This window comes from Syngnathoides biaculeatus, chromosome 13 (assembly GCF_019802595.1).
Source record: "Syngnathoides biaculeatus isolate LvHL_M chromosome 13, ASM1980259v1, whole genome shotgun sequence".
Taxonomy (NCBI): Eukaryota; Metazoa; Chordata; class Actinopteri; order Syngnathiformes; family Syngnathidae; genus Syngnathoides; species Syngnathoides biaculeatus.
In genome coordinates, this window is record NC_084652.1 from 10,767,662 (window position 1) to 10,780,318 (window position 12,657).

Consider the following 12,657-nt stretch of genomic DNA (forward strand, 5'->3'; position numbering starts at 1 on the left):
GCCTAACACTTTTTCAAAAATTAGGGTCCTTTGTATGTATCACGAGCACCACTAATATTAAAAACCCCGCAATGTCCTGCAAAGGTTGATGTGTTGTCATGTATCTGTCACCTGCTCCTCTGTGTTAATTTCATGGAACAAATCATTTTAAATGCAGACATTATTATCTTTATTTGTTCTTTAAATTGTCAAAACAGGATTTATTTGCAGGGGTGTACAAAAGTTCTCTAGGGTAGCGTTCCCCAGTCTTTTTTTTCCAGCACGATCTGGTTTCATGTAAAGACATTTCAATAGATAGTCAGAGCTGCTGTTCAGCAAGGCAGACGCTGAATTGGTGGAGGCCTATGCGTGCCCTTAGCCATCGTCGCTGCCCATGAGTGGCGCCATTTGTGAGCAACTTAACTGTGTGCCACGGCCTCACAGCTGAGCGCAACTAAACTGAAAATGGAACAAATCCATTCAGGAAGAGATTTTATTCAGTAAGCTCACTCTAAATATTTGTTTGAACAAGTTTGCAAATCACTAACAAGACTGTTCAGCCCTGTCTTCGGCTTACAAGGCATATTTACTTTCTTCTTACGGCGACTTTCATAATTGCATAATGTTCTCATGTGCCGTAGGTATCCGCTCCTAAATTCAATTATCCATCCTAAAACATTGTAATGTGAAGCTAATTGAATTGTTGTTTCATTTACTACTTTAACCATAGCCCACAACATTATTTATTTTAAATTTGATTGCGCTACATTTGGCTTGTTAGCTGAGGACTCCCAGTTTCTTTTTCCTGAATTTGCAATTGGTTTGTATCTTTCATATAAAGGAAAGAGGTGTCTATGTTGTATAGAATATTGTCCAGCTTCCCCCCAAAAAAAAAGAAAACGGACACGTGAAGGTCAAAATGTATTCCCTACCATCCCCTCGTGAAAATTACTCTGTTCAATGTCAGTTTGCAAAACTGACAAGAGGTTTTGCTCGGAGGTGACAACCGAATGTACTGCCAGGGTGACTAATGCAGCTGCTGGGGGAGAGCGTGTCTCTCGTTAAAAATCACTGACCTCAATAAAGATGGACGTCGGGCACTCGGTTACGTAATGAGTGAAGATGATCCCGAGTTTGCGGTAACACTGTCAGAACGTGCGCGCGTATCAGAAGGCATATACGGGTGTATCCATGTCGACATTGCAATGGGACTGTAATCCTGTGGCTTTGGTGTCACGTACTTCATAGCTCAACTGAATAGTGACACGATATTTTGTAGCGGCACATATATAGGAACTCCACAATTGCTGTATATATGGGAGGCCTGGAAACCACTGCTCCTATAGAATTACTGTCACACCTCAGAAGTGGTCACACAGTAAACATATCAGACTGCAGCGAGAACAGAGAGGCCCTCTGTCTGTGCCTTACTGAGGGACCTGATGTTGGTTTGCACTCTGCCTAGTGTGACCCCACCCCTGGTAAATACAGGGTTGGAGGTTTCTTCCGTGGATAAAAATACATTTGCCTTCTGACCGAGTAGGGTGAACAGCAAGAATTCTTCGACTGAACCTATTGTCCGCAAAGGAGCAAAAGACAGCCATGTTTGGAAAGTTGCATGCAAGATTAGAGACAACAAAGTACACTAAGCAGGCAAGGAGAGCAGATCACTTCTTGCTTTTGCCTTCTGTCCTTCACAGGCTTCCATACTTCATCATAAATGACGTCAGAAGACTGCCTAGCACACGAGAGTCTCCACCAGTGGAGGTAAACTTATGACTTAGCACTCAAACTCCCACCTCATCCAGAGGTTTCTCGCAACAGGTTGATTTCCGACGAGAATCAACAAGTTACAGTGGAGGACAGGGTGGGTGTCCTAACTGAGCTGAGTCGAGGGAAAGCTGAGGGACTTCCTGATTTGAGCTGAATACACGGGCTGAAGGCACTGTCATGGCTTCAAGAACTCCACGTTGGTGGGTAAATACCAAGAGGCTTTTATTTGTTCTAGGCCCTGTTCAAAGGTTAATACGATATTAATGTCTGAATAATTTACAGGTTGTGTCATGAAATTTCCTAATCTTTGTAACAGGCTTGATTGGTTCTTGATTCTCAATATGTCTTCTCTTTTAAGGGACAACCCTGATTTGGAAACTGTACACCACACCGGAGAACAACCGTGGAGGCTTTTCAAGACGGTGAATTGAGTAAGCGCATGGTAAATATTAAAGATAACGACCTGTAGCACAAATTCAAAATGAGTCATGAGGTACAAAGCGAAGGGACAGGACTGAGGGATGTCTATGACATACTAGCCAGTGTGCCACCGGAACAAGTGCTGAGCCTGACATTCCAGCTTGGGGAGTCTCCTGAAGATAATATCATACACGCCTTATGTCTAATTATTCTCCGTAAAGAGGAGAAAGTCCTGGACAAGCTCCACATGCTGGAGCACAACGACCTTGCCAAGCATCTGGCTGAAATATGGAGTAAGAGCGGGTGTAAATTAGAAGACTTTGCAGAGCGCTGTAGTAAATCTCAAGATTTAACAGGACAGTCATTGGCAGCGTTGGCTCGTGTTTTTAAAATTCTGTCCGAGCACAGACTGTGTGATCAACTTTTAAGGAATCTGGCATACCAGAGGGCCCTTTCCAGCAACAGTCAAAATACAGACGATGAGGATTTGTTATATGATCAACTCAAAGAGGAAGCTAAAGGTGTGTGTGGGCCTGAGCTTGCTGCGTGGACGTGTTCCTCCAGTGACATCCAATTAGACTCTTACAGTGATACCCTTGACAGGCGGGTGGAAGGCGTTACAACACAGGTTCGAGGTCTCCCCAGTCCATTGCAGTCAAGCTGTTCTGAGCCATCATACCCCTCACATCTGGAGATCAGCCTGCCCCCAACGATCCCATATGAGAGGGACAAAATAACCCCAGAAGCATTAGGAAACCCAGAACAGAGCCCAATCGACAGCCTAAATGACAGAAATTCTCTGGAACAATCTCACCTTTCATCTGTAGAATCGCAGATGACCTCCAATGAAGCTCCTGACCTGGAAGAGTCCAAGAGAGACACAGCATCTGAAACAGAGCCTGGAAACCATCGGGAGGAGGAGTTCAACAAGAAAGAACCTTGTAACCAAAGTACCACACCAACAACAAGAACCCTATCATTTCCAACAAACGACGCTTTACCCAAAAGAACAGCCTCGCTAGAGGCCAATTTAAACAAATATGGAGAAGAAGAGGATGACCTCACATTTTACTCATTTGTCATCCTGCATGCTCCAGAAGATGGCGAACTGGCAGACAGCATGAAGGAAAAACTGGAGAGCATTCTCTGTACTGAAGGTGCAATCTTTGATGAATTTGCAGTACCCGGCAAGAGCGCAATAAGGTGCATAGAGGAAGCCATCAATAACTCGGCTTTTACTGTTCTGCTGCTAACCAAAAACTTCAACACACGTATGTTGGAGGTGAAAACCAACTCGGCCCTGATCAACGCCATTAAAAACCAGCACAAGTACAATACCGTCATACCTTTGCTGCCAAGGGAGAACCCCATGCCCAGGGAACATATACCAATGGTGCTGCAGACCATTGTTCCACTGCAGGAGAACAAAAGCTTTGAGACCAAAATAAAAAAGGCTTTCTCGCCTGCAAAAATTAATCGACAGCGGAGCATTTGGTGGCAAGAGCAGAGAACACATCAAAGGCAGCTGCCCCAGGGGTCTGAAGCAGCACATATGCTGGAAAATCTCAACTTTCTGGGCTCGAGGGACTTTTCCAGCGCACCATCGCTCTTGCAGCAGCATCCAAACATTCACATTAATAATGCCAGCTACATTATGATCGGCAATGACTCTCAAATGACCGTGGATTACTGTGGAGTTAAAGAGACAGATATCCAATTTTCAGAGAAGACAGGGAAAAAATAGATGGCAAAATTTTCAGTTAAAATTAGAACATCTGGAATAAGATTATCTCTTTTATCAACACTAAAGGGCAGCCTTTTTCAAAAGCTCTTGGGCATAATCAGTGTCCCGTGAGTCACTGCATTTCGGTAAAAGCTAGCAAAAATCAGGAGTCCAAAGAATTGCCACTCCATACGGGGACAAGTTGTTTTTTTTTTTTTTTTTTTACATACCAGTGCCACCTACTGGCAAAATTCTGATTTACATTTGCTGTATCAATCGTATAATTACACTGTGACTAGATTAGTTTGCATGCCCGATTCACAGTTCTAAGGTTGGGGGTTGGAATCTTAATTTAGGCCTGTATGGAGTTTTTCTGTTCTTCCTGTGCTTGGGTGCTTTTTCTCCAGGTACTCCAGTTTATCCCTACATTCCAAAAGCATCCATGTTACGTGAATTAAGAACTTTATACTGTCCATACGTGCTGTCCCACTGAGGCCTTCACGCCCCGAGAGGGGTTGCGTCAGGAAGGTCATCCGGCGTAAAAACTGTGCCAAACAAATATGAGCGTTCATCTGAGATGTCACGCTGTGGTGACCCCTAACAGGACAAGCCGAAAGAAACTTACATATACTGTCCATGCATGTGTAACTGGTTGCCAAACTGGCAACGTTTCCAGGGTGTACCAGTAGCTAAAAGTTAGCTGGATATGATGCACGATAGTATAGACAATGAATGAATGCATTAAAGAAATGTGTTTGTGTTGGGGGGAAAAACCACAAGTACACGATCAAACATGTTTATCTTGTGATACGATTTTACTTTTGATAAATATAAAATTACAACATGATGGCTTCTTTTAGTTTCCTCAACTGTCCCTAATCAGGAAATCTTCATGTCAAAATTATACGACAGGGGTCTCAAACTGTGAATTTACCTTGCGCATCTTCTCAAACGTCTTTTTAAGTTTTTTAAAATACAAAAAAGATAAACGAGGACACTGGTGTAAACAATTTGTATGCAAAACTGCCAATAAAACTCCTCTTGGCAACGCAGCTGTAATTTTTACTCAATGAAAACTATTTTTATGCTTGCATCAAGCCTGGTCGATGTCACATATACCCCACCGTGATGTGATTGGTAGGTTGGTCATCTCCAACACTGTGAAAGTGCCATTCATTTAAAACTCGAGGGCCACGCTAACATTAAAATTTCCTAGTGGGGTAGGGGGGGGCACAAAATATGATCTTGAGGGCTCCAAATGGCCAGCGGGCTGCCAGTTTGAGACCCCTGTTGTACAACGTCTAAAACGTAAACACATTGAGCGAAAATGGTTTCCTGAGCAGAAAAAAAAGAGTTTTCTCCCGTCTCTTTGCATGTGCATTGCACAGGTGGAAGCTTTCCCCCTTGCGTATTCTCGTGTGTCATCAGCGTTTTCTGTCAAGAGAATCGGTCGCCGCCCTGTGTTCTCATGTGAACAAGCTCAAACCGAACGACCACAAATATTTTCGTTTCTTCATTGAGTGTGTTTTTCAATAACCTCAAAAGTTGCTTGTAACCCCATATGGGACTAAGGTTTCCCTCCTTTGTGAGCATGTACACAACCCACAAAAATTCCAGGTTTTATGGCTTTTGGGTGAACTTTTCAGATAAACCAAATATGCATTCTAACCCTAGCAGGTGAACTTAACTTGATCTTTTGTGAATTTTTGAGCGCACGTGTCTGGGAATTTCACCAGAAAGTCTTTAACGTTTTGTGAGGAGTGCATGAAAGGCCACTTTCAATATGGCTGGGTTGCACGTGACTTGACGCTTGTTCGTCCGGTTACTTGACCGCCATTGTTGTAGACAAACAGTCAGCTGTGTATCGTCATCATGCCAGATTTTTGTTGCGTCTATGGATGTGGAAATCGCGGAAACAGAGACATTGGGAAGAGATTTTTACGTATTCCAAAGATTACAATGCATGAAGGAGACGATACAATGGATTTATCGTAAAAAACGGCAACAAAAGTGGCTTGCAAATATACGACACAGATCTAAACGAAGCTTGCGTACACAAATCAAATGGTTATTTGAAAGTCTGTTGGGATCATTTTGTAAGTGGTAAAAATGTGAATTTCTAATGTCCGATTATTCGACTTGAGGGAAGTCTTTCAGATCCTGTGTCAGGACTTCGTTGTGGAGAGTATACGGATCGATATGTTCACAGAGTTCGATCTTCTGGACATATCTAGCTTTGGCGACATCGTCGAGTGAATTAAAGTCGGCAGAAAACATCCGCCGCTCACACATGGGCCTGTGGACGTTGCCATGGTGATGTTGTCTGCAACGCCTACCTTATCTGTAGAAATGCCGGCGATTATCACGTGATTGCAACCCAAGCATAGTGTAGTTCGTTGCAAACTGGGAAATGGCGTATTGGATATCAGATTTGCCAATGGAAAATGTTTTCGCAAGTGAATGTCTCGGATCACCTTTGTTACTGTGTCATGGGTTTTTACAAGGTGTCTCACAAGTCATGCACCATACAACAAAAGATACAAGTTTGCTTCTACAATTTAGTTACCAAATCAATAGTTAGCGTCTTCTTTTACGTCTTCGACTACACTTTCCTCTTTCTCCAGTCAGTACAACAGATGGTTTGAAGGAAGTGACTGGCAATGGTCAGTGAAAATATCGTAACGGCTGTGCTGTGTGGGTTATCAACTATCACTTGATGTGTGGTGTGAGGCCCCGTAGCTCAGTGGTTAGAGCACTGGTTTGGTAAACCAGGGGTTGTGGGTTCCTATCCCACTGGGGCCTCCACTCCCTGAGAAGGGTTGCATCAGGAAGGGCATCTGGTGTAAAAAATTGTGCCAAACATATATATGTGTTCATCTGAGATGACACACTGTGGTGACCCTGAAAGGGACAAGCTGAAAGAAACACACAATTGATGTGTGGTGTACTTGTGCTAAGAGCAGTAAGCACACACATGCCATTTTCCCCCCTCATAGTATGTGGGATGTATCACATTTTAAAAAAACATTATGTGAATACTGCGTTCTAGTGTGAGGGTTGTCTGAACTTCATATTTTTGCCAATGACAACGTGACATATCAGCCTTCTCAATAGACCTGAATCTTATGTCCTTCTGGACTGGTCCAGGGTACTTCCACTTCGCTTTTGATGAAGAGGGAGGGGAGGCCTTTAGTTGGGAACCCCTTTTCTCCAACAAACAACCGTTGAGCGTCTGCAGGAGACAAGGGACACAAACACATATGGTTAAGAAATAATTTCATCATTATATTACACTTCTGGTCATCCAAGAACACAGTGCATTCATGTGAGAATTTATTGAACAAGGGTTGTGCTAGCTCAGTTGCTTCGATTTACACAGTTACAGCGAGGTCTTATTGCACCACAATTAGAGTTTTCTGTGGAAATATATAACAAAATAAATCAAGTGTCTCTCACTAATTAGACTTCCGTAGCTCGGGCAGCAGAGCAAAGCTAACTTCCGGTTCTCTTTGTTTGCACCTAGCAAGCGAGTAATCACGTTTAGAAATTGAACCCCTGGTGTTATTTGAACTTTTTCACCCAGTTTTATGACCGAAATTACAGAGAAAGAATGGCGACTGACTTTTTAGTCGCGTCTGTTTGGTAGAGTAGTGTTGCTAACTTCCGTGTTTTTATTTTTGTTGTTGTTGTTGTTCGGCAGAACTGTCCGACAGATTGAAACCATTATGTTTCTTTACTGCCATCTTTCGGAATTATTTGGCTACTGCAACCAACAATGTCCTCCAAGTGAAGACGGATCCATCACACCAGCGTGCTGAATACGGAATTTTTATTTGAATTCCTTTCAATTTTACTCTGACAGCGAAGAGAGTTTATGAAAAACATACGAGGGCACCTTCCAATGCGCGGAGTCAAAAAATAAGACCCAGAAGATTGGTTCAGTTCCTGGTAAATTATTTTAATTTCCTGCAGGGCAAGACATTGTTTGGTGTGCTGGACAGAAATATCGTTTTGATATATATTTTTTTTTCCCTAAAATGATTTGCTCTGATCATATTTTGGGTGTAAATTCGTTTAATTTATGTGTATAACATTAGGGTCATATTTTAAATAATACGATAACATGTTATGTAAAAGACACGAACTGTGGATAGTTTTGTTTTTTTTTTAAACAGCACAATACTTTCTCAAATTTGGTGGAAGGGCTGGGTGGGTGGATGACGCATGCGCAGTTCACTCCGCTCGGCTCGGTTCGGTCGGAAAAACGCAGGGACGACTCGGCGAAGAAATAGCGAGCGAAGGAGGACGAAAAAATAAAAGGAACAACATGGGGCTAAGCCCCCCATGTGTGTGAAACTTTATACTGTATCATCTTGGATGTCGTCCTCGGGAATGGAGCAACATCTGCTCAAGTACACGAGGAAGGACGTTAGAGTGATGTGAGTTTGGAATCGTGACCCTCCAACCAAACCATCCGAACGCGTTTTTTTCCCCCCTCCCGACAAGCTGCGTTTGAATTCCTCCGGACGCGATGGCACCCGCCGCCGTCGCTTGGAATTTGTGCGCCTGACTTCTTCGGTTCGTCCTCCTGCCGCAGTGGAGCAGCAGAGACGATGGGAGATGCGGCGCTCCACGGCGGCTTCAGGCGGACCTTCATCGTCCCTGCCATCAGGAGCTTCGAGCACTATGACTTCATCAGGGCGAAGATGTCCTCCAGCCTGACGTGGCTGGTCGCCAAGGCTTTTGGCTCGGGTAGGTGGCGCCCCATCATCTTTTCCTATCCGGCCAGTACAATCTTCATACAACTGCTTTGACATTTGGCAGTAACAATAATCACAAAATACCGCAAATTATTATTTTTTTCGCTGCTGCTTTTTGTTACATTTCCTTAAAGCGACCCAACACGGACAAAAAGTATTTTTAAAAAAGTGCTACAAAGTTGGTGTATGCTAAAGCAGTTGCGGTCCTAGCTTAAATGGCACCCCATACTCCCTTCCCCACCATCACAGACTAACATAAAAAATCAAACCATACTCATAGTCATCAGGAATAAAGCTGTATCCATATCTCACTTTCATAATTGTGGTCATGATGTTTTGCTAATGTTTACGAAGTGTAACTCACATTTCGCATCTGCATTACTTTTACAGGGGGCACAAATTCCCCATACAAAGGGCAAACATAGAAAACCTCTTGCCACCCCACCAAACAATGCACAAATCAGAAACCACCACTGACACTTAAATCACTAAACTGGTTGTAATGGTGGATATCTTGTAACGGAAACTCTGTACATTCCATAAATGTGAAAACATTTTTATGGGAAATTGTTCAAGAAGAAGCTTCAAACATTTCCAAGAACTCTTTGTGTCCACCACATTTGGACAGGTTCCCACGGAAACATTCACCAGTTGGTCTTTTAAAGGTCATGCGGGGATCTCGAAACAGAAAAGAAGACCAAATCTTGGAAATGTGAATTTATGTATAACAGTTTGGACGATGGCTGGGTGACTGCCACAATTTAACATTTGCATGTCACGATCAAAGCGTCCAGGACGTAATCACGTTTCCAAACGTTGAGTTTGAAAACAACCAAGCAACTGCGGATTTCTAAGACCTGAAAGTCTGTTTCAATATAGTAAAAAGTTATGTATATGTGTTTTTTTTATGGGACAGTAAAGGCAGTTTTCATGTAGAAATCTATAATAGTCCCCCAAATTGTCCGTGTTTCCACCACATTTGCACAGGTTCCGACAGAAATGTGACTGTTGGTCTCTAAAGAGCCACAAGATTCTCAAAAATTAAAACGTAAAACAGCATTTTAATGATCACTCATACTAAACATAAGGAACAGAAGCCATACAGAGGTCAGAGAGTTCGATGGACACAGGCACCAGATCTTCACCTCGGAAAACAAGTATTGGACTTGCAATGTAGCAAAACAAACAAACAAAAACATTCAATTTTGTGTTTGCTTGATCAATTATTAAAAATATCATTTGTCAAGACAGGCTAGGTGAATAAAGGCTATCCCAGTATTGCTCCATTGAACTGAGAGAAGAGCTCAGAATTTTCCACATGATGACACATTTATGTATTTTTGGCTATATCCTCACAGGTCAAACCCACTGTCGCTTGTCAATTGCTAATTATTATTTCCCAATCCATAAACAAGTTTCACGTCATTGACACTGCTTGCTATGCTCAGCCATTTTCATAGCATGTTATCAATGGTTATGTTGATCAGAGTTTCAGAACTTAATTGAGTCAAGGTACATGTGTAATATTACATGAATCCCACGGCGTAGTACCAAACAAAAGTTTTGCAAAAAAGCATGCACAGTACATTTTAATAATTTTGCTCTTATCTCAGTTTTTGTACAAATTGCCTGAGCGTGAAATCGAGGCTCATTTCGTTAAAATTTGATATTCGGTTTGCATGAATCACAGACGGATACAAACAGGGTAAATGGAAGTTACTGTAATTGTTCTGCCTGTCACTCTACGTCACTGACATAGATGAAAAATGATACATTACGGGTGGGTGGGAGAGTGGATCAGCCCTTAACATGTTGGCCTCACAGTTCTGAGGTCCCGGGTTCAATCCCGGATCTGCCTGTGTGGAGTTTGCATGTTCTCCCCGTCCCTGCGTGGGTTTCCTCTGGGCACTCCGGTTTCCTCCCACATCCCCAAAACATGCAACATGAATTGGGCACTAAATTGCCCCGAGGTGTGATTGTGAGTGCGGCTGTTTGCCTGTCTCCATCTGCCCTGCGATTGGCTGGCAACCAGTTCAGTGTGTACCCCGCCTCCTGCCCGTTGACAGCTGGGATAAGCTCCAGCACTCCCCGCAACTCTCGTGAGGATAAGCGGCAAAGAATATGGATGGATGGACATTACGGGTGGTGCGCTAAAGTCTCTAACAAATATCATGTGAGTTGTGTCACACACGTTCATTTCACCAATAAAATGTTACTACTGTAGCATTAAAATCCCTTCATTTATGGAGTCCAGAACCGAGTAAGTTTTTACTTTCCACAGAACTTCTAGTGGATTGTAAACGGAATATCTCTTATGAATCAGACACTGTGTTATACTGGGCTACAAGTGATTCATTTTCAACTACTGGAGATCGTGTAATGTTGGCGGGGTGCTCAAGGTAGACGGGGAAGCAGACTGCATGGGAGAACACCAGATTCTTGCTGTTCAAACTCCCTCCCTTTGCCTCGTTTTTCCCCTCGTCCCTCTGGTGACATACTTTCCGCTCTGAGGATTGCCAAGAACTGTGGCCCAATTCGTAGCCATAACCCGAGAGCCTGGGCGGCCTAGATTGGAATAAGTGATGTTTGTGGAGGAAAAAAAAAATATAACTTCAAATATAAGAATACAAATAAAGAACAATAACAGCTGTAAATAATGTGACCAGGCAGACTAGGGCATGTCACGTCACAGTCGACGGGTCCTGAGTTCGAATCTCGGTTGGGCCCATCCTGGTTGGAGTTGCTTGCTGTTCTCTTAATTGTGATTTTTTTTTTTTACCCCCGAATAGTCCGGCTGCGTCTCACATTTTTGTCTCAGTTGGCACAAGACAATTGATTCGATACAGCAATCTGTCACTACAGTCCACGAGAAATAATAGAAATAAATAAACATGAAGGAGAGCCTTGCAAATAGAGTGAAGACATCTTCCACTGGCAATGATGGATTTCTCCCAGTTTGTGATTCACTATGTCCAGTAGGGAGGAGACAAACCACCTGCTAGCAAACTTTCCTGCCAGTCATCGGAAAAACATAAAAAAAAAAATCTAACTTTGGGCCTCTCCACATAAAAACAAAAAACTACTACTGGTCCAGTAATTACAAGGGGCTCCCGTCGGTCATGTGTCCTTAAAATGTCATAATCCGTGCATTTATTAATGTTCCATTACAGTCCTATAGGTGACAGTGATGCACATTGTGGTTTGTAATCACCTGAAAAAGAAGAAGAAGTCATACCTCCAGCGTTTGCGTTTTTCTCAGGAATAAATTAAGTTTGATCCCTGACCAAAAAGATTTTCTTCCACATTTTGAAATGAAGGCGGCACGGTGGATCAACTGGAAAGTGTTCAATCCTAGACCCGCCTGTGTGGAGTTCGCATGTTCTCCCCGTGCCTCTGTGGGTTTCCTCCCACATCCCAAAAACTTGCAACATTAATTGGACACTCTAAATTGCCCCTAAGTATGATTGTTAGTGCGGCTGTTTGTCTCGATGAGCCCTGCGATTGGCTGGCAACCAGTTCAGGGTGTACCCCGCCTCCTCCCCGTTGACAGCTGGGATAGTCTCCAGCACTCCCTGCGACCTTGTGAGCATAAGCGGGTAAGAAAATGGATGGATGGATGAATATTGAGATGAAGTACAGTACAACCTCGGTTCTCGACACAATCTGTTCCAGAAGGCGGTTCGAGAACCGATTTGTTTGAAAACCGAATCGATATTTCCCATGTTTGCGTACAGAGGCTGCGTTATACACAATAACGCGTGTCGTGGGTCAGCTGGTTGGGTCGCGCGAGTTACGTTAGTTCTGGGTTTTTCGGCAGTGTGGGAATTCAGAACAAATTGTGTCGTGGGTCAACTGGTCGGACCGCGCGCGCGATATGTTATTTCCGGTTTTTATCGCAGGCATTCAAGTACCGATTTTGGCTCAAAAACAGAAGCAAAAAAATCTCAAAATTTTCGTTCGAAAACCGATTTGTTCGAGAACGGAGACGTTTGTGAACTCAGT

The 12,657-nt window shown here is 43.2% G+C and overlaps 2 protein-coding genes and 1 long non-coding RNA gene across 5 annotated transcripts in view; 2 read left to right on the forward strand and 1 right to left on the reverse strand.

The window, feature by feature from the left end:
• The window catches only part of LOC133510610 (uncharacterized), a 38,198-nt gene extending 30,335 nt beyond the window's left edge, over positions 1 to 7,863 (reverse strand). Inside the window, exons 1-3 of the long non-coding RNA XR_009797653.1 lie at positions 7,518 to 7,863; positions 7,012 to 7,127; positions 2,987 to 3,071 (exon numbers count right to left, since the gene is read on the reverse strand). This is a non-coding gene — a long non-coding RNA (uncharacterized LOC133510610). The remainder of the gene's footprint in view (positions 1 to 2,986; positions 3,072 to 7,011; positions 7,128 to 7,517) is intronic.
• Positions 224 to 6,518, forward strand: ticam1 (TIR domain containing adaptor molecule 1). Of its 3 annotated transcripts, XM_061838698.1 has the most exons (3): positions 224 to 1,746; positions 1,804 to 1,952; positions 2,111 to 6,518. In XM_061838698.1, the coding sequence occupies exon 3, from the start codon at positions 2,234 to 2,236 to the stop codon at positions 3,914 to 3,916; it is 1,683 nt and encodes a 560-aa protein (XP_061694682.1). In that variant the 5' UTR covers positions 224 to 1,746; positions 1,804 to 1,952; positions 2,111 to 2,233; the 3' UTR covers positions 3,917 to 6,518. The 3 variants fall into 3 exon arrangements, with proteins under 3 accessions (XP_061694682.1, XP_061694681.1, XP_061694679.1); XM_061838697.1 differs by having other exon boundaries at positions 224 to 1,956; XM_061838695.1 differs by having other exon boundaries at positions 224 to 1,952.
• Positions 7,864 to 7,877: 14 nt separating the features above from the next.
• Positions 7,878 to 12,657, forward strand: part of camsap2b (calmodulin regulated spectrin-associated protein family, member 2b) — a 43,327-nt gene continuing 38,547 nt past the window's right edge. The window contains exons 1-2 of the mRNA XM_061838694.1: positions 7,878 to 8,334; positions 8,493 to 8,647. Coding sequence (XP_061694678.1) covers positions 8,240 to 8,334; positions 8,493 to 8,647 — 250 coding nt within the window. The 5' untranslated portion in view covers positions 7,878 to 8,239. The remainder of the gene's footprint in view (positions 8,335 to 8,492; positions 8,648 to 12,657) is intronic.